At 44.4% G+C, this 26,790-nt stretch overlaps 2 protein-coding genes across 2 annotated transcripts; one reads left to right on the forward strand and one right to left on the reverse strand.

The window, feature by feature from the left end:
• Positions 1-3,597: 3,597 nt before the first annotated feature.
• Positions 3,598-11,994, forward strand: LOC139453309 (aldo-keto reductase family 1 member B1-like). The gene is made up of 9 exons (XM_071234965.1): positions 3,598-3,681; positions 4,406-4,567; positions 6,362-6,478; positions 7,542-7,664; positions 8,672-8,778; positions 9,347-9,428; positions 9,946-10,029; positions 10,683-10,765; positions 11,961-11,994. Exons 1-9 carry the CDS (start codon positions 3,598-3,600, stop codon positions 11,992-11,994), a joined length of 876 nt encoding a protein of 291 aa, XP_071091066.1.
• A 2,082-nt stretch (positions 11,995-14,076) lies between these two features.
• On the reverse strand, positions 14,077-26,278 carry LOC139453322 (vitelline envelope sperm lysin receptor-like). The gene is made up of 10 exons (XM_071234989.1): positions 26,223-26,278; positions 24,544-24,595; positions 23,124-23,166; positions 21,375-21,556; positions 20,339-20,493; positions 18,610-18,758; positions 17,370-17,457; positions 15,873-16,026; positions 15,307-15,349; positions 14,077-14,147 (listed from the first exon to the last, which is right to left on the reverse strand). Exons 1-10 carry the CDS (start codon positions 26,276-26,278, stop codon positions 14,077-14,079), a joined length of 993 nt encoding a protein of 330 aa, XP_071091090.1.
• Between the last annotated feature and the right edge of the window lie 512 nt (positions 26,279-26,790).

The raw sequence follows: 26,790 nt of genomic DNA on the forward strand, positions 1-26,790 counted from the left end.
TTTATACATGTATCAGATATATTTTTGAATTTTTCATTCATCTACAATGTGTGGGTGGTGCAGTCGTCTAGGGTGGCACAGTTATGTCCCTTTGGCCTGTTACACACCTGTGATCATGGGTTCAAATCCCAGATTTCTTGGTTTGTCAGCACCATATACCCATGCTCCTGGGTTTTGTCTCCGACCTGCATCACATTGGGCTTCCTCCTACATCAGGGTGGTGGGGTAGCCTAGTGGTTAAAGCGTTTGCTCATCAAACTGAAGACCCTGGTTCGAATCCCCACATGGGTACAATGTGTGAATCCCATTTCTGTGTCCCGTACCGTATTGCCGGAATATTGCCAAAGTCGGCATGAAACCATACTCACTCAGTCACTTCTCCTACATCATGCTGACACTGGGTGATAAACTGAAAATACTGCTGAAAGCTATATAAAGCACTTACACACACCACTAATAACACTTTGTTGTTCTTGGTGTGTGTTGTGTGTGTAGTGTGTGCTGTGTGTGTTGTGTGTGCTGTGTGTGTTGTGTGTGCTGTGTGTGTTGTTACTTGGGTGTGATTTGGTTTTTAAGTTAGGGAGATCTGGGCAAGGAGGCAAGAAGATGCTGAATGCTGTAGACAACCAGGTGACCTTCATGCCAGCACCAGGCCCTCATCTTTCCACAAAATTGAGTTAAAATGGGGTTTAACATTGTATTCATGCTTATTACATTTATATCGCGACGTGTATGCATGTGTGTGTGTGTGGCTGCTTGCACAAGTCCAGAATGATGCCGGTTTTATAGTGCTGGCCCACTGAGATACCATGCCTCAGAGTATTCTGTTACAGTACTCAAGGAAAATATGGCATTTTACAAACATTTGTCAAGAAGAAACGTGAAAACACAGGGAAATCGTAATACTAATGCACACCTGATTGAACAACCACAAACATATTTAAAATGTGTTCACCCATGTCCACCCCTATGTTTTACAGAATAAACATCATCTGTCTTTACAGCCAATACTATTTGTGTCAGTTATCGGTAATTGCAGACAAATATGTGAAACAACTAAGCATGCACAAATCCTACATGTTCTAACATATATTTTGGCTTTTTCGAAACAGAAACACTTTTTCTTGAGGTTATCGAAGATAGTGAGTGATTTGACGTCATGAATGAAAACAATACTTGAAAGAGTAAGTACATCTGTATTTAATGGCGTGTCAGATTACTTTGAGGGGGAAAGCCCGAAGTACTTCAGGTCCACTTCGATGAAAGCACAACGTAAAATACCAAGTAAAATACAACGTTAGCACAACGTAAGAACGTTACCACAAAGTAATATACAACGTCAGCACAACGTATATTACAACGTTAGAACAACGTATAATACAACGTTAGCATAACGTAAAGTACAGCTTTAGCTCAACGTAAAGTACGTTAGCACAAAGTAAAATACAATGTTAGCATAACGTAAAATACAACGTTAGTAAAACGTAAAATACGTCATCACAAAGTAAAATACGTTAGCATAACGTAAAATACAACGTTAGCATAACGTAAAATACGTTAGCACAACGTAAAATACAATGTTAGCATAACGTAAAATACAACATTAGCATAACGTAAAATACAACGTATATTACAACGTTAGCATAATGTAAAACACAACATTCCCAAAACGTGACGACGTAAAATGTCAACGTTGAGGCAACATAAATGGGAGCGCACAGAACCACGTTTAATGGACGTCTATTAACATTGTGACAAGGTAAAAATAGCGTTACCACAACGCTGTGACAACGTGGGATTTTGGCAGGGCTCGGCCCATCGGCTCCTCACATCGCGTACAGCTCACTATTGACACATGTACTCATTGATGTGAGCATGTAATGTCGGCCAGGGGCGGCCGGGGAGCCTTGTGGTTAAAGCGTTCGCTCGTCACGCCGCAAAATCCGGGTTCGATTCCCGACATGGGTACAATGTGTGAAGCCCATTTGTGGTGTCAAACGCCGTCATATTGCTGGAATATTGCCATCAAACACGGGTGTACACTTTCTCTTGCCCGGCAGCTTAGATCGAAACATTTTGATGTAGATTTCCTTTGCGCTTTTGAAGGTCGATGCACCAAACTATAGGACCCTAACTTAGTGCCATTCGTGACAGGTCAAGGTCGGAATGTAAATAGAGAGCAGATGTCGAAGGTGAAGGGCGCGCTCACGCAAACAGGGATTAAAGCTTCGGATCAAATTGCAACTCTAATCTACTTCTGTTACCACTCTCACGCTATCTGCCCAAGGTGCAACGTCTTAGATGTCCTGACAAGCAAAATGAAATCATAGCCACATTTTCGTGAGATTATCGTGTTCATCAAGTGATAAGACAATTGACGGACACAGACACTATGCTTATGTAGGGGGAAAGTGAGTTGATTATAGTCGTTTAACCACTGACCAACACAGGTCATTTAGTGGCCGGGATCGGATGGTCAAGCTCGCTGACTTGGTTGATGCATGTCATCGTATGCCAATTGCGTGGATCGATGTTCATGATGTCAATCACTGGACTGTCTGATCCAGACTCGATTATTTACCGATCTAACACAGGCCTTCTGCGTGACGCCATAACCACTAGACTACACAATGGACAGTAGGATAACAAAAACTGCATGGTCTTTGTTATGTAAATATGTCTGATTCAGACAATTTGTATTCTGGTTTAAGTGTCAGCTTGTGGAGCATCTTGCTAACTGCACCCACAACGACAAATTCAGGAGCAGGACATGCTTACCCTTTTCACGAACACCAGGTGTCATCACTGATTAATGTTCATCACTATTTTGCATTTTACACCCCATGGAATATTTCGGCAGATAATAGAGATTTTATTCAATTCATTCAGTACTTGTAGGCCACGGGCCTTTTTGTACAGACGAAATACAATTAAGGTGCAAACAGTATAAGATACAACACACATTTTTTTTTTTTTTTTAACAAAAGCAGTTTTAACATAATTGCTCATTATACATGTTATAAGTATTTGTGTTCTTACAGCATTGGCATAAAACAAGTACTTTGCTGTATTCATATTGATAATAGGGTCTTGCGATGACAGTAGTGTATTCAACTTCAGAATATTTGGAAAGATGTAAAATTTAGATTTTATGTAATTTTTTGAAAATAGAGATATTCTCTGGCGTTCACGTTTTATAATAACCATCTGTATCTATCTTGTATTAACATAAACGTGGATGTTTTACACCCGTACAGACAAATCGTCAGTCAAACTTCTTTTTGCTCTTACAACTATATTTTGTCAACAATATTATTGATGCATTAAGGTTATTAAAATCTGTAAAATGATTTTTTCTTACTTTCACTTCAACATGTACTTTTAAAACTAAAGTTCCAGGTTCCGCTTTATATGAGAATTCTAGTTCTATCAAGAAGCGGATTTGGTATCACACAGATTACCTCAACGTCGCCCCATGAATAAAATTTACAGTCCTTTAATCTTTAAGAGGCAAACGGTGATAAGACAATGGGTTGTTACATGTCAAGGTCATGTTATCTTATGACCTTGAGAAAAGGTCACGTCTGTTTATACAACATGGCGTCTGCTGTACCCAGTATACGGCTCAACACTGGCTATTCTTTTCCAGTGTTAGGATTCGGGACGTTTGCAAACAGGAAGGTAACATCATATTCTGAATAATTGAAATTATATAACAAATGTCACATGTCAACTGTTTGTTTGAAAAACGTTTTTTGTAGACTGATTAATAATTAATTGTATAAACCCTCAATGTTTATATTTATAAACCATTCCAAATGCATTAATGTAATTTGATGTACTGGACCGATTAGGCATGACATCAGGCAATCTCATTAAAATCAAGTCTCAGCTCTCCCTACTACGAATCAATGATCTGAGGACATCCCATTACGGGTCACGTTAGAACGACCTTTCGCGGACTTTGACCAGGAAACGACTAACAACAAGTCCACATTAGCCAATCAGAAAGCAGCTTTCTTGATCGTTAAGACACTAGTTTCAAACTGGCGACTTCCATTCCAGACTACGCCTGAAAAATATGACAATTCACTATTTAGACTTGTACCATATGTTCGCATATTTACCAGCTTGTGTTGGTAGGAAGGCGGGACCACGACTGGCCCAGACGACTACGGCGCCGCAAAACGCCAGAAACCTATGACCGTGGGTTCGAATCCCGGTTATCCCCGATAATGTTTCTAGGTATGTCAGTACCATACCCGTGTGTTTCACCGAAGTGGTCAACGTCTGAGACCTGCATCACTTCAGGCTTTCCTCCCACATTATGCTGACACGCCGTGATACTGGAATACTTTTAAAAGCGGCGATAAACCCAACACACTCACTCAGTTACTCACTGTAGGAAGGCGTGATGTTGTCTGCAGTTAAAGCTGCTATATCGTGTGGCTATCGGCATATCGACACAGCTTGGTACTATACAACGGAACCGGAAGTAGGTGGCGCCATCAGAGAGAAGATAGCGGATGGTACAGTGACGAGGGATCAGCTCTTTGTGACATCGAAGGTAAGTCAATTGGTACAGGGTACGTCATCATGTCATGACGTCATGCGACAATGTTGTTGGTGGCACAACAAGGGAGACAAACGTGAAAGGGGCTATCACGAAGTTCAACCCATATCCTCATAATAATATATTCTTGTCGAACATCGATGAGCCGAATTCGATTATCTCGAATGCTTATTATCTCGGTACATGTGGTCGTACTTATTGTAGACCGAAATGTTCAGAGTGAATAGTCGTGTATAGACCAGACAACCCAGTGATTGATATTATGAGCACCGATCCATGCTACCGAGGTATGATAAATATATACTCTTAAAAAAGGTAACGCAATACGGATATGTTTGACCATATAAGTAAAATTAGCGGACCAAGAGGTGCAAAACGAAGAGGTTTAATGTGTTATGGTGTCGGTAAAAAAGATTCCGGATCAAAATGATCACACAGGGACAAGCCATTAGTCGGGAAACACGTACGGTTCGGGATAACGCACCTAGTGCATTAACAAAAGGGCCATGGAGCTGCACGTACTGCACGTGCAGCATCACTATGAACGGTATTAAAGTGCAGGGTTTATGATGACCTGGCATCTGCGTCAATCGAACAGTGACAGTTCAACAACGTGACAAGATTAACAGAAGTGCAAAGAAACAACGTCATAGGCCCCTTGCAGGCAGGAGAATCCCGATCAGCTGTAGCCAGGGTTTTCAATGTAGCGCCCAGCACCATCACAAGGCTATGTGATCGGTTTCAACAGTTTTGGTCAACACGTGATCGGCCAAGGCCAGGATGACCAAGAGGAACCACCCCGCCAAAGATCGCTACATCCGACTGCACCAGTTACGTGAAAGGATGGCCACAGCCACCTTAACCGCATCCCAAATACCCGGACTGCGCAAAATCACCGAGCAGATCGTACGAAACCGTTTAAGAGCAAGACAAGAAAGACGTCTTGTTCGACGCATCATATTGAGTCGACAACATCGTCAACAACGACTGCATTGGTGTCGTCAACACCTGATGTTATGACTAGTGTCACACCTTCAACAAGTTGACATTGTTTGTGTAAACACAAATGCCCAAGTTGCAAAACTTATTGAACGCCCCTCGTATGTTGGTCGTGGGAGATGACTTCATGGATTGGACAGTCAGACCTGTATGGTTGCTTATAATATACATGTAGATCACCGGATTGCCTTTTCATGACGACCTTTGAAGATCCGGGGTAGATTAGGTCTTCAGCAACCCACACTTGTCTAGTCCTGCACCATGACCGTGGACTATATTTATCTTATGAAAATAAATAAATCTATATACGCATACAAAAGCAAGTCTAGCCAGCTCAAACTAGCTCTATATCTGAAATCAGCATAGGGATTATTTTTTTAATTTTTAGAGTCAAGAAGGATAATGTGTAATGCAAGATTTCAGAGACTAAATGTTAGTCTAACACTTGTCGGAAGAGGCTACTTACTATGCCTGTTTGTAAGAGGCGAATAACGGGATCGAGTGGGATCGGGTGGTCAGGCTCGCTGACTTGGTTGATGCATGTCATCGTATCCCAATTGCGTGGATCGATGCTCATGATGTCAATCACAGAATTGTCTGGTCCGGACTCAATTATTTACATACTACCGTCATACAGCTGGAATATTGTGCGGCATTAAACAAAAAAACATAATAAAACAGTATCAATACATCTACTGAAGCAAACTTCACAGAGGACTACAGCATACATGTATATTCACGTTGTTTGGTACGTTTGCAATGATTGAGTGTTATAGGTGTCCATTGCAGTTATGGAATACCTTTCATGAGCCTTCCAAAGTTGAACGCATGTGCAGAGATTCACTACGTGACCTTCAACTTGACTACCTTGACCTTTACCTCATGCACTGGCCGATGGGCCATGAAGTAAGTTTGGAACCGTCCATTTGATGTGAGGTGTGGATGAAGGGTGCGGGTGGTTGTTTCGTATGTGGTGACATTGAAGCAGCGACAGAAAGGGTAAATATTGGGGGAGTGGCATAAAGGGTAAATATTGAAGCATCGTCCAAAAGGGTAAATACTGAAGCAGTGACATAAAGGGTAAATATTGAAGAATCGTCCAAAAGGATAAATACTGGAGCAGTGACATAAAGGGTAAATATTGAAGCATCGCCCAAAAGGGTAAATACTGGAGCAGTGACATAAAGGGTAAATATTGAGGCATCGTCCAAAAGGGTAAATACTGGAGCAGTGACATAAAGACCTACATGGAGACCTGGCGGGTGAGATCCGCGCACGCTCTCCCACTGGTTGAGGTGGGGTGAAATGGGGTTTAACGTTGCGATAAAAATCACTGCACTTATATAGCGACGTGCGTGTGTGCGTGTGTGTGTGTGTGGCAGTTTGTACTAGTCCGGACTAATGACGGTTTTTTAGTCCTAGCCATCTGAGAAGGCATCCGAGCCGTCCAGTCCTTGTTTTATCTCCTTAATGCGTCAGTACCATCTGCTGACGTGTTTTGGTATAACGCGGCAGGGGATCGAACCTCAGACCTTCCTCTGTCGGGGCGGACGCTGTACCACAAGTTCACAGAGGCGGTCCCATCTCACTCGGAGATGTGTCAAAGTCACAACTGTAACAATTTTAAAACAAAACCCGAATGATAACCTCTTCATCATATACTATCGTTGACTTCATTTCTATAATAAAAAAACATATTCTCATCTCTCACTTAACGGAAGATAATTTAAAAGGGTCACCTTTTCGCGAACACCTGGTGTCATCACTATTTGATAACGAGTCATACACACAAGTTATGATATAGTCGGAATCGTACAAACGACTCTGCTTTTAGTTGAGATTTCTAATCATTATGGAAAAGATTCTGTCGCAGACGCAGCTCATTATTTATTACAGGCTTATAACACTATGTACCTTTTGCATTCTACCACCGTACATCAGTGCCTATTGAAACTACTGTGTATTACAGGCAATGGAAGATCTGATTGACAGGGGTCTGGTAAGGTCTATTGGGGTTGCCAATTTCAACCTGGGGCAGATGGAGCGTCTCCTGAACATGTCCAGCATCCGCCATCAACCGGCTGTGCTGCAGGTTTGTAGACTTGTTAGTTGCAAATTGTTTGGGTTTTTTGTGTGTTTTTTTAACGCCTGAGCAAAATTCCAGCTATAAATAAACGTAAATAATCGAGTCTAGACCAGACAATCAAGTGATTAAACATCATGCGCATGTAATTGGGATACCATAACATGCATCAACCAAGTCAGCGATCCTGACCACCCGATCCCGTTAGTTGCCTCTCACGACCAGCTTGGGTTGCTGAAGAAATATTTTAACACGGATCTTCACAAAGTAATTCGGGGGCATGGATGGCCCAGTCGTCTAAGGCGCCGCGATTCGCTGTGCAGAGTTGCGTCCCTTGGGCACGCCAGAAACCTATGATTGTGGGTTAGAATCCCGGTTCGCCCCGATTATGTTTCTAGGTTTGTCAGCACCATACCCGTGCTCGTGGGTTTCACCAAAGTGGTGAACGTACAAGACCTGCATCACTTCAGGCTTTCCTCCCACATTAATCTGACACGCCGTGATATAACTGGAATATTGTTAAAAGCGTCGTTAAATCCAAATCACTCGCAAAATAATTCAGTTGCTGAAATGGTATGTGTTCTTCCCTCTTCAGTCATGGCTAGACATCGTCATCTAAGGCGCCGCAAATCGCTGTGAAGAGTTGCGTCTTATAGGCATGTCGGTTGCTAAGGATCATGTGTTCGAATCCCGTTTCGCCCCGATTGTTTTTCTTGTTTTCTCAGCACCATGCGCTTTCCATGGTTTCTTAAAATGGTAAACGTCTGAGAACTGCATCACTTCGGGCTTTGCTCCCACATTAAGCTGACACGCCTTGTTATTACAGGAATACTGTTAAAAGCGGCGTTAAACCCAACTCACTCACTCATGGTGAGAACAGACCGCCGTCATATATGCTGGAATATTGGAGTGTGACGTCAAACAACAAACCAACAACAAAACTCCCTACTGTTCATCCACGTTTCTTCCTGTGTTTATAATGCGACCATGGTGCCACAGAAGATGTATGTTTTCAGATCGAAGTGACGCCATATCTCACCAACGAGGAACTCTTGGAATTCTGCAGTGCTCATGGAATTACAGTAACGGGATATTCCCCACTTGGCGGCCCGAATATGATATAGTACGTTACCTCAGTAGGTCTCATATTCCCATTTTCTTGCATAGTTCAATGCTGCTAAATTGAAATAATGAACGAGTCTGGGTTCATATCTCTTTGAACAGTCATATGGCGGTGGTCTGTAAATAATCGAGTCTGGACCAGAAAATCCAGTGATTGATTTCATGAGCATCGATCTACGCAATTGGGATACGATGATGCATAAACAAGTTAACGAGCTTGACCATCCGATCCCGTAAGTCGCCCCTTACGACTAGCATAGTCGCCTCTTACGTCAAGCATGGGTTGCTGAAGACCCAGATCTTCACGGGATCGTTGAACTATGAACTCATTGAGTCTGAATTAGGAAATTGCCACCTGATATTTTTAGTAACATCCGAACGGCATCAACAATCACAGTGACATCCACACATGAAACAAATCCCCATTTCAACGATCTTAGAGACCAAAATGATATTACTTTGGATCTTTTCCCTCCATAATTTCAATGTTGTCATTCACACGACAGTCTTTATCTTGATTTGCTACCTGTTTGGGTGTTCATACTTCTGTGTTGTGTGTTGGCATGCAGTACACCATCAAATGCGCCAAGTCTGATGGAGAACCCAACGATTGTGGAGACTGCCAAGAAATGCGATAAAACACCTGCTCAGGTAAACGTTTAAGTTTCTACAAGTTTGTTTCATTCTACTCTGGATTTTCCGCTTCATTCTGTGCTCATGTGACAAAGACAGGCGAAATGATTACTATCAAATTCCTCACAGAGTGACCAAAATGCGTTCGTTTCCGTTCTGTATATCACGGCGACATCTCACAAGTATACTAAGTGTACATCCCCCGATAAAAAACTGTTTACTGAAAGAGAATGCGAGTCAAGTTGTCTGGTAAACAATAGACGCCATTTTCGTTGGAAAAGCATGTCCTGTGTCACGTGATTATCAACAGTGAGAATCGCGGGAGATCTCGCGGACCTGAATATGGATTATTAGTCGCCACAAGTAAATCTTCAAAGAACACCAAGGAGGATTTGAGTAACACGCTTCTAAAATCACAAGATGGTAAATAAGCATATGGTCACATTTATATTTGTTATTTCAGTATAATTGACACAGCAGTAAAACCTGTTTCCGAGTTCCCTATTTTATTCCTAAGTATATTTATTTCTTGTAGATTCTTCTGAGGTGGGGGATACAGCGTGGCTATGCCGTCATACCCAGCAGTGTGATACCCCAATACATCACAGAGAATATGCAGGTGGGGGACCCGGAGTTGGAATTTAAAGATAGACGAAGCATCATGTTCCGTTTACGGGTTTTTTTTAGGGACTGGTGGGGATGACTTTTTTTAATGCCCCTCGTACACGTTCCTCCCTATAATAAATTTCTGGTCCCTAAATAAGGTTGCTTGTCGTAAGAGGCGGCTAACGGGATCGGGTGGTCAGACTCGCTGACTTGGTTGATTCATGCAATCCTATCCGAATTGCGTAGGTCGATGATGTCAGTCACTGGATTGTCTGGTTCAGACTCGATTTCTTACAGACCGCCGTCATATAGCGAGAATAATGCTGAGTGCGGCGTTTAACAACAAACAAACCAATTGTGAGTGTTCTTTAACTTGTTTTGAGTAGTATTGTTATCATTTGGGTGATGTGTACATGCACACGGGCTTCGTGCCGGGAGATTCAAGGTTCATACTGACACACAAGTCAACCTGAAGCAAACTTATTTTGGTCCATCATTTACTTAAACAAATTTTATTGTATTCAAAACAATCACAGCCAGCCAGTGGATCCCCATCCCCATCCTTGTATTGAATATGTTGTGTTTGGTATGTTCTTGCAATGTCCTGACCTTGAATGTCGCCATGGTTACTGGATCCGATGTAATATTTCTTTATCTTGATTTCAGGTGTTCGACTTTGCTCTCAATGGCGAGGATATGAAGAAGATTACTTCTCTCAACCGCAACTACAGATTCAACCCGACTTCCGTGTCAGTATGCTCCTGTCGTGTTGTATTGCTGCTCGAGTGAGTGAGGGAATGTCATTTTGTGCCAGTCTGCAATACTCCAGCTATATCACGGCAGCTTGAAATTAATTAACCCTGGGACAGATGAACCAGTGGATGATATCAGGAACGTTTCACGCCATCAGGATGTGATGACACGCAAACATCAATGACTAGGCCCTTACGGTCGAGGGACATGGGATATACATGTAATCTCTCGAGGAAGAGAGATCTCAAGTGTCATGCTGTATATATTCTAATCAGGTTAGATTAAAAGGGCTTTAACGTCGCGTCCAAGATTATTGCACTTATATAGCGACGGGCATATGTGTGTGTGCGTATGCGTCTTTTAGTCCGGACTAGATCCGTGAAGATCCGAGGTAGAATAGAACTTCAGCAACCCATGCTTGCCGTAAAAGGCGACTATGCTTGTCGTAAAAGGCGACTAACGGGATCGGGTGGTCAGGCTCGCTCACTTGGTTGATGCATGTCATCGATCCCAATTGCGTGGATCGATGCTCGTGATATCAATCACTGGATTGTCTGGTCCAGACTCGAATATTTACAGACCGCCGTCATATAGCTGGTATATTGCCGAGTGCGGCGTTAAACAACAACCAACCAACTCGTCCGGACTAATGCCAAATTTATAGTGCTAACCCATTAAGAGGCCATGCCGTTGTTTACCATGGATACCCAACTCAGACACAATATACCGACTCCGAGCCGACCAGTCCTTGTTTTAATGCCGAGTTCCAGGCAGGGTAACAACAACTACCATATTTTAACGTTTTGGGGATGACGCCGGGCGGACGCTCTACCACCAGAACATGTAGGCGGTATAAATTCTAATCAAAATAACTTTATGAACTCTCACAACTGGAGGCTGTGTGTGAGATACGCACCGGCCATGACATTAGCTGGTTCTAGGAACATATCTGGTGTTCTTCAACTTCTTTTGAATTGTATTTTACCGCTTTCATCTGAAGATAATGCGTGGCCATACGAGACTTTACGAGACAGTTTGCATTGCAGTCATATGGACTGTACTGTCTGTGATACATTTATCTGAATGAAGTGAACTTCAGTTTAAAAGAGCCTTATATTTCTTATAACATTTTTGGTCATGTTTGACTTTGTAATTTTATAATGTTGGATCACATACACTTTTTTCTTACAGATTCAAAGATCACCCTCATTATCCTTTCAAATGAGACTGGACATCACATGGAAGTTCGCCTTCCCCTGAATACTGGTTCACGCCTAAAAGGAGTATCATATATACTTAGCAAAATAAGTTAGGGATCATGATGATTTCGCCGGATATTTTTGTGTGGTGAGTTTCTTTACATGTGTGAGGTGTATAAAAACATTTCATGATCCCTAACTTGTTTTGTTTATTGATATCTGATTAAAAACAAACCGCATAAATCTTCATACGAGTTTCAAAATTCCAGCTACATGACGGTGGTCTGTAAATAGTCGAGTCTGGACCAGATAATCCAGTGATTGACATGAGCATTGAGCTACGCAATTGGCTGACAATGACATGCATCAACCACGTCAGCAAGCCTGACCACCCGATCCCGTTAGTAGCCTCTGAAATAACACCAATATTGAGACACAGCCGGGTTTAACGCCGCTTTTAACAGTATTTCAATTAATTCAGTTTGATGTGGGAGTAAAGCCTGAAATAGGTCTATGACGTTTACCATATTGTAAAACTACGAGAACGTGTTTTCTGCTAAATAACAACTGATAGAAAATCGCGGCGAACAGGGATTCGAACCAATGATCATACACAACCGGCATGTTAAGGGACAACTCTTCACAGCGACGTGTTGCCCCTTGGACGACCGAGCCACCCGTGTCCCCGCCAACATTGAGAGGCATTGTTTGGTGGCAGGAAAAGTTGCAAGCCAATCGCAGCCCATGTGAGTAAATTTCGGGAATCCGAACAGGTGAATATTTTTAACGCCACAGTCAGCAATATATACCGCGAATCACGCGAGCCTGTATATTGACCACCCTCGGTCAGGTCGACTCCGTGAAATAGCATGAGTAATGGTATACGCCACCGGGAACAATGACACGCACATGGCCAAGTAACCGAGTCTTGAGGCGAGGTGAGGTGAAATTGGGTTTAACGTCGCGTCCTAGATCATTGCACTTATATAGCGACGTGCATGCACGTGTGTGTGTGTGTGTGTGTGTGTTTCTAATGGTCCGGACTGATGCCGATTTATAGTGTTAGCTCACTGAGATACCATGCCGCATGAATACCCCACTCAGACACAGTATACTCTCCGAGCCGACCAGTCCTTGTTTTAGTCCCTTAATGCCAAGCGCCAGACAGGGTAACAACAAGTACCATCTTTTAAGTCTTTTGGTATGACGCGGTCGGGGATCGAACCCCGGACCTTCCGCTCTCCGGGCGGACGCCCTACCACTTGACCGCGGCGGCGGTCTCGATCCACGGTACCTCAACAATGAAACCGAATCTTGCAGACCCGTGATCTGGGTCGGAGATCGTCAACAAACCATCCTTGCCGTAAATAAGGCGGCTGTGCTTGTGGTCAGAGGCGACTAACTGGATCGGGTGGTCAGGCTCACGGACTTGGTTGATGAATGTCATCGTAGTCCGTAGATCGATGCTCATAATGTCAATCACTGGATTGTCTAGTCCAGACAGTTGTGTACAGACCGCTGTCATATAGCTGGAATATTGCTGAATACGGCGTTAGACACAAAACCAAACCGTACCCTGCAAGCAACCCATCTTGTTACAAGCTTCATCACTTCATTTGTCGCCATTGGTTTCCTCTTGGTATTTTTGTGTGCTAATCTCTAACTCTTGGCTATAACCATGTCCTTCTCTGCTGCAGATCACTTGCTGACAAGACACGTGTTGGTAAGCCTAATGGTTAAAGCATTCACTCGTCACGTCAAAGATCCGGGTCGATTCCCCACATGGGTACAATATGTGGAGCCAATTTCTGGTGTTCCCAGGCATGACATTGATGGAGTATTGCCAAAAGCGGCACAAAACCATACTCACTCACCCTATACTCATATGTACCTAAACGTCGCTGACAGAATAAAGAAGTTTGTAAGTCAACTTCACAACGAACAATGGTTGACCATGACGAAAGAACTTGAACCTTTGGCCCAGGTGACCTAAATATCAGACTGCATAATGTGTTTCATATTTTTTTATTTCTCGCTACACCCACAGTTTGAATTCCCATTGTAACTCCTTAGGATAGCGTCGACCTGACATTTTTAGCTAGAGTACGTTAACGCCTTGTTTCAACCTCAAAAACTCTCGTCTCCATCATTACTTGTTGCTCCGCGCCAGTCGCAGGATCTGCAAGAATAAAATTGTTTTCAAATAAATATAATCGAATCCCGAACAATCGTTTCCATATTACTTAGGTGAGGTGAGGTGAAATGGGGTTTAACGTCGCTTCAAAGATTATTGCACTTACATAGCGAAGTGCATGCACACGTGCGTGCGTGCGCCAGACAGAGTAACAACAAGTACCACCTCTTAAAGTCTTTCGAAATGACGCGACCGGGGATCGAACCCCGAACTCAATCATAGTCTACTTAATGTTAGATCCGTCAGCTGGGAGAGTGGCCGGGGACCGAACCCCGAACTCAATCATATACGTCATGTTAGATCCGTCATCTGGGAGAGTGGGGCGTACAAGTGAAGTGTGAATCCGTCGCTTCACTGAAGGACGCATTCTTGTCATTCTTCAATGCTGTGGCAAATACTGGCATTGAAGTGTGTATTTCGAAAAATAGACGCGCGGGCCAGTTGATGTCAGTGTACCTGGCAGTGTCCACAGATGAAAATCAACATGTATTGCGACAGTGATAATCAACACTTCCAAAATGCATAAGAAATCTTTGCTAAATGCAATGCCCATTGTACAATTCCGACAAGATCATAAGCATGTGTTTATGGATCAAATACCAAAGATAACATGTGTTCCAGCAAGACCACGTGCTGTTGCTCCCCGAGTCAGCATGATCTTTGTCATAATGAACTCGTGGGTCATTACTATGTGATGCGAATGTGGATCGAGATGGTGTGTCTGTTGTTTAACGCCGCACTCAGCAAAATTCCAGCTTTATGACGGCTGTCTGTAAATAATCGAGTCTGGACCAGACAATCTAGTGATTGGCATCATGAGCATCGATTCACGCAGTTGGGATACGATGACATGCATCAACCAAGTCAGCAAGTCTGACCACCCGATCTGAAGATGGTGTCCGAGTTATGTGGTCTGTGAGACGTTGCCCTGCGATGTGGCCAGTGCCACGCGGTCTCCGTGTACTCCAAGTATACCAGTTGTAAATATTCCATCGCTGCAACATCGTCCACATATAAAGACAGATACCTCTCGGGTTAGTTACAGTTTACATAATCATTTATCTTGACAAATCGACAAGCTCGGTCGCCCAAAATTCATATTTCAGAAACAAATTTCAATGTTATATATATTTCGAATTCCTACCCTCCCGTGTTTCTCTGCGTCTTCGGGCTGCTTCACAGGAACTCTAAAAAATTAAACAATAAAACTTCATACTGGTATTTTAGATCTCTAGAGCAAACTCATGCGGTCCAAAGTACCACAGATATCCGACAAAACAACTCTGCAGAGCGAATTGCGGCGCCTTGGACGACACACCCACCCGTGCCTTCCCCCCACCCCACCCCACCCCCACCCCACCATCACCACACCCCCACCACCACAAGGCTACCCCACCCCACCACCACCACCACCCCCCCACCCCACCCCCACCACACCACACCCCCACCACCACAAGGCTACCCCAACCCACCACCACCACACCCCACCCCACCCCACCACACCACACCACCACCACAAGGCTACCCCAACCCACCACCACCACCACCCCCCCACCCCACCCCCACCACACCATCACCACAAGGCTACCCCACCGCCCCATGCACTGACAGATTAACTTCAGTCTTATGCAAGAATCGGGTGGTCCTTAACTTCTTTTGAGTAGTATAGGTGAATTGGTTTTGTGTAGGTGACTTAATCTTTCATCTTACCCCATCGCACTTCTCCGAACACAGAGTGAAGTTGCACTCGAATTTGACGTCCGTGCTGCCGGCTATACTCAACGTTTTAAAAAACGGACTTGATGCAACCAGGCCAGATGTTGAAAAACCATCGTCCTTCCGAAAAACAATTCCGTCTCCGCACCTGTAAAAATATGCAATACTTAATCCTGTTAATATACTCCTGTATTTGAAGTAGGTACATTGTATATACCATACAATAATCCCTATTAAGAGTTATGAAGTTAAGTGATGCTGTACACCCCACCCCGATCGCCCCCACTCAAACCATAATCACACACACCCTCAATAAGAGAAAATCATGCCAGAGTTAGGCACAGACATCCCGTCAATAAATCTTTTCTTTTCTTTTGTTCTTTGTTTAACACCACCCTCAGCAATATTCCAGCTTTATGACTGCGGTCTGTAAATAGTCGAGTCTGGACCAGACAAGCCAGTGGTTGATATCATGAGCATCGATCTACGGAATTGGGATACAATGACATGCATCAACCAAGTCAGCGAGTCTGACCATCCGACAAGAACAGTCGCTTTTTACGGCAAGCGTCGTCGCCTCTTACGGCAATCATGTGTTGCTGAAGACGTATTCTAACCTGGACATTCACGGGTCCAGTAAGTCAAGGGTGTGTAAATTCATTGGCAATACCTTATAAGTTACATAACGAATTTGTGAATAAAGTTGTCGACCTTGCTTTCGAGTGAGTTGGATTTAACGCCGCTTTTAACAGTATTCCAGTTATATCACGGCGTGTCAGCTTAATGTGGGAGGAAAGCCCGAAGTGATGCAGGTATCAGACGATTACCACTTCGGTGAAACTCACGAGCACGGGTATGGTGCTGACAAACCTAGAAACAATCAGGGAGAACCGGGATTGGAACCCACAATCATAGGTTTCTGGCGTGCCCAAAGGGACGCAACTCTGCACAGCGAATCGCGGCGCCCTAGACGACTGGGCCACCCGTGCCCCCAACCTTTCTTTCGAATTTTACCGTGTGAACAAGATTCATGTGGTACTGGGACCTATTCTCCCAGGTATGTGCGAATGGGAACAGTGGTAAACTTAACGAGGATTTCACCTCATTTTGAGGTAGTGAGTGAGTAGGGTTTAATGCCGTTTTGAACAATGTTCTAGTTTTATCACGGCGTGTCAGTTTAATGTGAGAAGAACACTCGAAGTGATGCAGGTTTCAGACGTTTACCACTTTGGTGAAACCAACGAGCACGGGTATGGTACCGACAAACCTTGAAACATTATTGGGGCGAACCGGGATTGTAACCCACGATCAGAGATTTCGGGCGCGCCCTTTGGGATGCAACTCTGCACAGCGAATTGCGGCGCTTTAGGCAACTGAGCAAACCATGCCCCAACCTCATTTTGAATAGTAAACTGCCAAACATCTTTCAGATGTGAGTTTTCATGTCTCAGTGTCCATGTCTCAAAGTAGGGCTCATGGGTTAAGTCATACCCTCCTCTCAGAATGGCGTATCGTGAACCAGGCGCGGACCCGACTGCATCGCACGACGTTGGTTGGAAACCTTTTTCTCCCATCCCGCCTGAAATAAACAAACAAAACAATGGTGAAAGTATAATGGGAGCTGAGATTTATTTGTTGTTTAACGCCGCAATCAGCAATATTCCGGCTTTATGATGGCAGTCTGTAAATAATCGAGTCTGGACCAGACAATCCAGTGATGATATGCATCAACCAAGTCAGCGAGTCTGACCACCCGATCCCGTTAGTCGCCTCTTACGTAGTATAGTTGGTTCTACAGCAAGCATCGGTTGCTGAAGACCTTTTCTAACCCGGATCTTCACGTGTTTGATATTAATTTAGTATAAGCACACATGCAGCTTCGTGTATTAATAATTGCGAGATGTCGTGATTCTGTTTCAAGTGGGAAGCTCTAGAGTACGGCATTCATCATATTCCTGCGATAAACGTATTCGGCCTAACGACGGGCACAACTCTGCACAGCAAACTGTGGCGCCTCGAACGACGGGCGCAACTCTGCACAGCAAACTGTGGCGCCTCGAACGACGGGCGCAACTCTGCACAGCAAACTGTGGCGCCTGGAACGACGGGCGCAACTCTGCACAGCAAACTGTGGCGCCTGGAACGACGGGCACAACTCTGCACAGCAAACTGTGGCGCCTGGAACGACCGGCGCATCTCTGCACAGCAAACTGTGGCGCCTGGAACGACCGGCGCAACTCTGCACAGCAAACTGTGGCGCCTGGAACGACGGGCGCAACTCTGCACAGCAAACTGTGGCGCCTGGAACGACCGGCCCAACTCTGCACAGCAAACGGTGGCGCCTCGAACGATCGGCGCAACTCTGCACAGCAAACTGTGGCGCCTGGAACGACGGGACCACACTCATGTCATAACTAAAACTTTGAGTGAGTTGTGTTGAAGACCGCTTTTAACAGTATTCCAGTTATATCACGGCGTGTAAGCTTAATATTGTAGGAAAGCCAGACGAGTCGTAATGCGGGTCTTAGACGTTTAGCCGGATATGATGCTGGCAAGCTTAGAAACATAATCGGGGCGAATAAATTTCGCAAACTTCGCAACACCTTCCGGCACCTAAGACGACTGGGTCACTCAAAATTCAGAATTTACAAACACACGAGAACTCAGGTTAAGAAGTGGTGGTTAAGAAGACAGACATTCCCATGCATGATTTAACCATCACAATACAAACCGCTGCTTTTTGCTATCAGCTGAACAACCCGACCAAGGCCGACTGGGTCTTTTATTGGTCTGCGAAGGATATCGGTCAAAAGCAGTGCAAACGATGTCTTCTTCGCTTCCGTGCCCATGTTCTGCTGCAGAACTATAGGACCAATCAGACTGTAACAGAACACAACGAGTGAGTGAGTGAGTTGGGTTTAACGCCGTTTTTAACAATATTCCAGTTATATCGCGGCGTGTCAGCTTAATGTGGGAGGAAAGCCCGAAGTGATGCAGGTTTCAGACGTTTACCACTTCGGTGAAACCCACGAGCACGGGTATGGTGCTGACAAACCTAGAAACATAGTCGGGGCGAACCGGGATTCGAACCCACAATCATAGGTTTCTGGCGTGCCCAAGGGACGCAACTCTGCACAGCGAATCGCGGCGCCTTAGACGACTAGGCCACCCGTGACCCCAGGACACAACGACAGGGCTATGAAGAATGTTACCTTAGGTGAAGCAGTGAATTAGTTGAGGTGAAATGGGTTTTAACGTCGTGTCCAAGATTATTGCTCTTATATTCTACGTGCATGTGTATGGCTGCTTGTACTAGTCCGGACTGATGCCGATTGAATTGTGCTAGCCCACTGAGATACCATGCGGCAGTTTCATGAATACCCCACTCAGTATACTAACTCGGACCCGACGAGGCCTTGTTTACGGCCGTCAATACCGAGCGCTTGGCAGGGTAACATCAAGTACCATCTTCACGTCTTTTGGTATGACGTGGCCGGGGATCGAACACCGGACCTTGCGCTTTACCACCAGACCACGAAGGCGGTCCTAAGGCGAAGTAAACTGGGGTTTCAAGTCGCATATTATTTCACTCATATAGCGAGTGAAAAGATCGTGTGTACGTGTGTGTAGTTGCTTGTCAGGACGTATTTCGGTTTTATAGTGCCAGCTGACTTAGATAGTATGCCGCAGTTTAACATGGACACCCCACTCAGACAGTTTACCGACCAGGCCTTGTTTTAGCCCCTTAATACCAAGCACTAGGCCGGGTAACAACAAGTACCACCTTTTAACGTCGTTTGGTATGACGCGGCCGTGGTACTGCTGAAAGGACGTGAAACTTTTCGGTTTTCGGAATACTCTCGAAATCCAGCTTGTCCATGGTTACCACCACCTTGGCAACACTCCAAGCAATATCACGATGGGCGACCAAAGAATCGAGTGTGACCTGCGAAAGGTGGAACCACCAAGCTAGCCCACTGCCCCTGTCTTGGTACACGTTATTTGTTAACGCCGCATTCAGCAATATTCCAGCTATATGACGGCGGTCCGCAAATAATCGAATCTGGAGCAGACACATGAGCATCGATCCACGCAGTTGGGATACGATGACATGCATCAACCAAGTCAGTGAGCCTGACCATCCAATCGCATAAGTCGCCTCTTACGACAAGCATAGTCGCCATTTACAGCAAGCGTTGGTTCCTGAAGACCTATTCTACCCAGAATCTTCGCGGGTCTATGCCCCAAATTAACCTTTTGTTTTGAGGAAACCCAAACCCATATGTCAAATGTTTTGTGTTAATAGTTAAAAGGAATAGATTGTTCACAGTAAATAGTTTCTTGAATACGGCTGGCTAACAACCCCGATTGTTCTGAACTCTTCCCTCCCATTCAGTACAAGTCAAATGGATCCTCCCTTATATTGGAAGCACTGACACATTCCTGATGTGCACACAAACCTGTCTGTCATTTTCTGTGAAGGACTTGTGTCTTTGCCTTTGGAGCCAAACGAGCAGGTGAAAGTGACCTCTTCAGTTCTTTGATGAACAAGGCTGCCTGGCTCGCCGTACGCCATCACGACGTCGACCGTGTACACCTTGGCCCCGGGGCGTTGCTGAAGGCGAATTATTGTTTTTATAGTTGTGTCCTCCGGTATCATCACTTGTTTCTTGTACCCCCCCCCCCCCCCCCCCCCCGTACAGGCGACTAATGGGATCGGGTGGTCAGGCTTGGTTGATTGATCTCATCGTATCCCATTTCCGTGGATCGATGCCCATGATATCAATCACTGGATTGTCTGATCGGGACTCGATTACATAGTGCGGCGTTAAACAACAAACAAAACGAACACGAAACATTGACTTAAGGTCTGATCAGACAATGGTGGGAGGGCGTCGTAGCTGAACGTTGTGACATACTACTCAAGCGAGTGAGTGAGTATGATTTAACACCGCTTTTAGCAATATTCCAGCAAACTCGCGACGGGGGACACCAGAATTGGGTTTCACACGTGGTACCCATGTGGGAAATCAAACCCAGGTCTTAGGCGTGTCGCAAGAACGCTCTTAACACTAGGCTAACCCCAATGCCCCACTGCTCAAAAGATAAAGAGCATATCGCTATATAAAGTTAATCTGTCATACCAAAACAGTTTCGTTGTAATAAAATGAAAGAATCGGGTGGCCCTTAACTTAAAGTAGTCTTGTGTAAGTTTGTTTATTTATTGTTATACGCCGCACTCAGCAATATTCCAGCTATATGACGGTGGTCTGTAAATAATCGAGTCTGGACCAGACAATCCAGTGATTGACATCATGAGCATTGATCAACGCAGTTGGGATACGATGACATCCATCAACCAAGTCAGCGCGTCTGACCACCCGATCCCGTTAGTGGCCTCTCGACAAGCACGATCGACTTTTACGGCAAGCAACCCAGGATCTTCACGGGTCAACTAGTGTAAGTACACTGATTTAACTTTAAAAAAGGACTTACCTCAAAGACGCATTTTGATGTCCCGTGACCTGGGTATGACACAGAAAGTTGAAGGTTGGCAGAGTCAAGGTTTCCGAAGTCCACCAATCCGCCAGCACACTTAGCCGTGGCCTTCACATCTAAGTCCGAGGTCACCGTTATTGTCGCATCAGCAACCCCGTCGCTGCCACAGGCGGGCTTCACTGAAATCATTACCGTATCAGATTGAAAAAATGTTAAGCACTATCCCTTCTTAAACAAGAGTATAGTCGACGAAGTCATCTATATCCCCCGCCATTTTAACACGTTATGGTCCCAAACCAGGTAACTGACCCAACATTTCTCTTAGGCCATGTCAAAATAGCTGCAATGGAAATTCTAAAATAAACATTTATAAAACTCCTAAATAGCAAAAGGCACCAGTGCAGTATGTGCCTAGTAGACATGCAAAGGTTTGTAAGAAAGTATTTAATGGTTTTCGAGTTACGCTCCGGAAACGAACAGCATCCTTATAGAACCTAAGTCCAACTTGTTGCCATGGAAACGTTAAAAATAAAAATTTATAAAACTCCTAAATAGCAAAAGGCACCAGTTCATCATGAGTCTGACAGACATGCAAAGTTTCGTAGAGAAATATCTAACGGTTTCTGAGTTATGCTCCGGAAACGATCTCGGGACGCACACACACACGGACGGAACCCAATTCTATATCCCCCGCCAACTTCGTTGGGGCGGGGGATAATTAGTTTCATATATCCACGAATCCGTAAGAAATATTTATAAATTCATGTTGATAATTTACCACCGACACCACCGACACCCCCTGAAACGTTGTGCACGAACACTGGTTCCCTAGATGGTCGCCAACTCAGGATCCAATCCAATGGTTTTTAGGGTGAGTCAGTGGGTTGGGTTTAACGCCGCTTTGAACAGTGTTCCAGTTGTCTGACGCGTCAGCTTAATGTAGGAGGAAAGACCCAAGTGATGCAGGTCTAAGACCTTTACCACTTTGGTTCGCCCCAATAATCTTTCCAGGTTTGTCAGCGCCATACCCGTGCTGGTGGGTTTCACGTCTTGGATCTGCATCACTCAATTACATCACTACACAACTGAAAATATATTATGCGGAATTTAAATTGAGAATGTGTATGCATATTATGTGTATGCATATTAAACAGGGAATTGTGTCAATGTCTATTGCTGAAGCAGTGGTAAACGTCTGAGACCTACATCACCTCGGGCTTTCCTCCCACATTAAGCTGACACGCTGTGATATAACTTGAATATTGTTAAAAAGCGGCGTTAATCCAAACTTCCAACACTCAACACATTGTTTTGCCAAACCAGCCCGAATGTCCCAAACATCTTCACGCAACGGGGCGGTCGGGTAGCCTAGTGGTTAAAATGTTGGCTCGTCACGCCAAGACCCGGGTTTGATTCCCGACGTGGGTACAATGTGTGAAGCCCATTTCTGGTGTCCCCTGACGTGATATTGCTGGAATATTGCTAAAAGCGGCGTAAAACCATACTCACTCTTCATGGCCCAACAAATGAAATAAAGAAATATTGGAATACACACATTTAGTTTTATTTTGACAGACCCAAGCAAATGTTAGCAAAAGTCCTTGCACCATAAAATGAAAAGTGCCCCAAAACAAAATATGGATGCTGGTGATTATAACTATGGTATGTAGTTAGACCCTAATATTGCTATCTCCCCACACATTTCGTATTTGAAACACAAACATGAAACACTAAACATTTTCCTACCTTTCAAAATGTAGCCTTTGGGAATGGCAGCCCAGACGGTTGACTGAAATGTTGAAAAATAAGGTAAAGAGTTGCGCCAGAACGAGTAAGCTGGGTTTAGTGAGTGAGTGAGTGAGTGAGTATGGTTTTACGCCGCTTTTAGCAATATTCCAGCAATATCACGGCGGGGGACACCAGACATGGGCTTCACACATTGTACCCATGTCGGGAATGGAACCCGGGTCTTCGGCGTGACGAGCCAACGCTTTAACCACTAGGCTACCCGACCGCCCCTGAGCTGGGTTTAATTCAGCTTTGTACAATATTCCGGTTATATCACGGCGTGTCGTCTTAATGTGGGGGAAGACCGAAGTGATGCAGGTCTCAGACGTTTACCACTTTGGTAAAACCCACAAGCCCGGCGCTGACAAACATGGAAAATTTAATCGGAACGAACCACTGTCCGAACCTGCGATAAGATGTCTGGCGTGCCACGGGGACGTAACTCTGCACAGTGAATTGCGGCACCTTAGACAACTTACTGGGCCAGCCAAATTAGTCACTAGATTTTCTTCATACGAACCTACATAACTGATCAACGACCATGGACAAGTCAAACTTGTGACGTCACTTTGATCACAAATGTTAGAACCACGATCATGGCAAAATTCGATACCATGATTGTTCTCCGGGTTAGAATAGGGTCTTTAGCAACCCGTGCTTGTCGTAAGAGGCTACTATGCTTGTAACAGGCGACTTAAAACGAAAACGATAGGTCAGGTTGATGCATGTCATCGTATCCCAACTGCTTGATGTCAATCATTGGATTGTCTGGTCCTGACTCGATTTTTTACAGACCGCCGTCATACAGCTGGAATATTGCTCAGAGCGGCGTTAAACAAACCATGATTGTTCCGTGTCTGTCCACCCGACCGAACTGGTCGCCTCTGACGACAGCACAGGTTTCTGGGGACCTACTCTAACCCGGAATCCCCACATGACCTATCATCTGTTTCATAGGCAGTGTTTGTTTGTTTGTTGTTTACACTGCACTCAGCAATATTGCAGCTATATAACGGCGGTCTGAAAAATAATTGAGTCTGGACCAGACAATCCAGTGATTAACATCATGAGCATCGATCAACGCAATTTGGATACGATGACATGCATCAACCAAGTCAGCGACCCTGATCCCGTTAGTCGCCTTTGATGGCAAGCATGGGTTGCTGAAGACCTGTTCTACCCCGGATCTTCACTGGGCTCATATGCCGTGTAACTGGTTGCCGACCTTACACTGTTCACATCTAAGTCGGCTTAAATAAAAATGCATCAAGTTATTTTAATAAGCAATAAGTAGCAAAGGGGCTGCCTCTTATACACAAGACATGTATACAAAACATGCGTGGAGTAAACAGCTCTAGTTATAACTAAGTCCACTCACCGCGCAGAGAAGGGTGAACAGGGCGTGCGCCGCAACCATGTCTGTCCTGAAACTGAATGGCGCAGTGTATTGCTATTGTTTACTACATAGTATTAAAGTCACTAGCGTCAGATTAACCTTCACAGAGTTCTGCCCTCTCCCCCCAGAGGACCTATGGGTATAGCATGAACCACTCTCCCCACACCACTCATTTACTCCCCCTCACCACACACAGCCCAATACCACCACCCACATCCAACACACAACACACAACGATCATAATTGGTTCCTTGGGCGCAACCCTGCACTTACACTGGTACGTGCCACGCCGCATATTGACAAGTGATTTAACAATTTAAGTTTCATATCGTACTGTCGGAACCATCTCCTCTACGTTAGTAGGAGAGTATTTTTTCCAAAACGCTTTTGTTCATGGTATCCCTATCACCGTATAGTATACTGAACAAAAAAGCTAGGGATCATGAATATTTTTAGAGATTTTTTTTAAAGGCAATTGTGTGCTCAGTCAATTAAAAAAAAAACAATCTGTCAATTTAATATTTTCAGTAGTTATGTTTCGCGATGTCAATTGTTTTTTTTTAAATTTGAAGTTAACAATGAATCTTGGATGCGTTTCCTCAATGAAATAGATTCAAAAGTTTATAATAGTCCGATTGGGTATGTCGAGGTGAGATTATTTAATATTAGCAAGGTCTCCCTGGGTGGATAGTGAAAAGGCCCCCATTCCAGGATTTGGGAAAATGTTTATATCTTGAACGACCCAAATGTTTAAGCTAATTTCTGTTGAAGGTGATACTTTGATACATTTAGATTTATATTTGTATGTACAGGGTTGTTTTTTGCCTGGTTCAGACTCGTTTGGTTGCCGGCCGTCGTACGGCAGGTGTAGTGCTGTGTTCGGCGTTAGGGAACAAGCTAGCGCATATCTATGCAAATCGTTTGAGTGCCAGGTGTTACCATTAGGGCAGGACTGCTTTGTCGCGAACACCTGGTGTTATCACTGAAGTTCAGAGATCCATTCATATAATTTTCATCACTTTTTTTCTCTTTTACGCCCAATGAATCGGTTTCGACAGATACTCGATACTTATGTTTCTGGCTTCGACGTTCTGAATTCATAGTTGATTATGCAATATTAGGGGAAGGTCCCGAAACTTCAGGGAGACTCGGTGGATTTGGTAGCTTCAAAATATGCAATTTCATATTTCTAAACAAGTCTACACGAGGGAGGGGCGGTCGGGTAGCCTAGTGGTTAAAGCGGTCGCTCGTCACGCCGAAGACCTGGGTTCGATTCCCGACATGGGTACAATGTGTGAAGCCCATTTCTGCCCCCCGCCGTGATATTGCTGGAATATTGCTAAAAGCGGCGTAAAATCTCACTCACTCACTCACTCACTCACTACACGAGGGATAGATTGCAGCCCGTAACTCATGCTTCAAATTTTTCCAATATAAATGACTCTTAAATGCTTTTAAATTCGAGGGAGGGTTACGGGCGGACGTTTTACCGACAGGAGAAGCGCGCAACGATCATTGCTTTTACTATGAAGTTTGATGTAGTGTGTATGCCGACCGGACAGGTTCAAACGGTCATTCATGTAAACACTAACTTCCCCTAAAATAATAAACTTTCGCGGAAACAGTGTATTTCAATGACCACGCATACAAAGAAAACGTACCGTAGCGTCTTGCTTCTTAATGAACCAGCTACACAACCGCACAGATCAGGGGACATCTACGATCTGTCACCTGCACGTGCGTCTGTTGCAAAATGCCCGGATTTACAAATTGAAATCTCCTCGCGCTGACCTGCTCATGACCTAATTGCACCTGATGTGATGCGACAAGCAACGTAGTTTTAGTCGGAGATGGGGTGTCATGGACAAACGACGAGACACAATAAGAAGCACGGAGGCAGGCGATGAATTCATTTGAGATAATTTAAAAGTATTTGTTTTTCAACTTTAATTTTTCTTAACCAAATATGATGATCTGTTTAAGCTACAGTCCCTGCACACCAGCTTTGTCGGGATATGGTACCTTTTTCCAGCTTACAAAACCAGAAGGGGCACGGGTGGCCCAGTCGTCTAAGGCGCCGCGATTCGCTGTGCAGAGTTGCGTCCCTTGAGCACGCCAGAAACTATGATTGTGCGTTCGAATCCCGGTTCGCCTCGATTATGTTTCTAGGTTTGTCAGCACCATACCCGTGCTCGTGGGGGGATATAAAACAACATTGCACTTGTATGC

This window comes from Haliotis cracherodii, unplaced genomic scaffold, assembly GCF_022045235.1.
Source record: "Haliotis cracherodii isolate W230 unplaced genomic scaffold, xgHalCrac1.p SCAF_9, whole genome shotgun sequence".
Lineage (NCBI taxonomy): Eukaryota > Metazoa > Mollusca > Gastropoda > Lepetellida > Haliotidae > Haliotis > Haliotis cracherodii.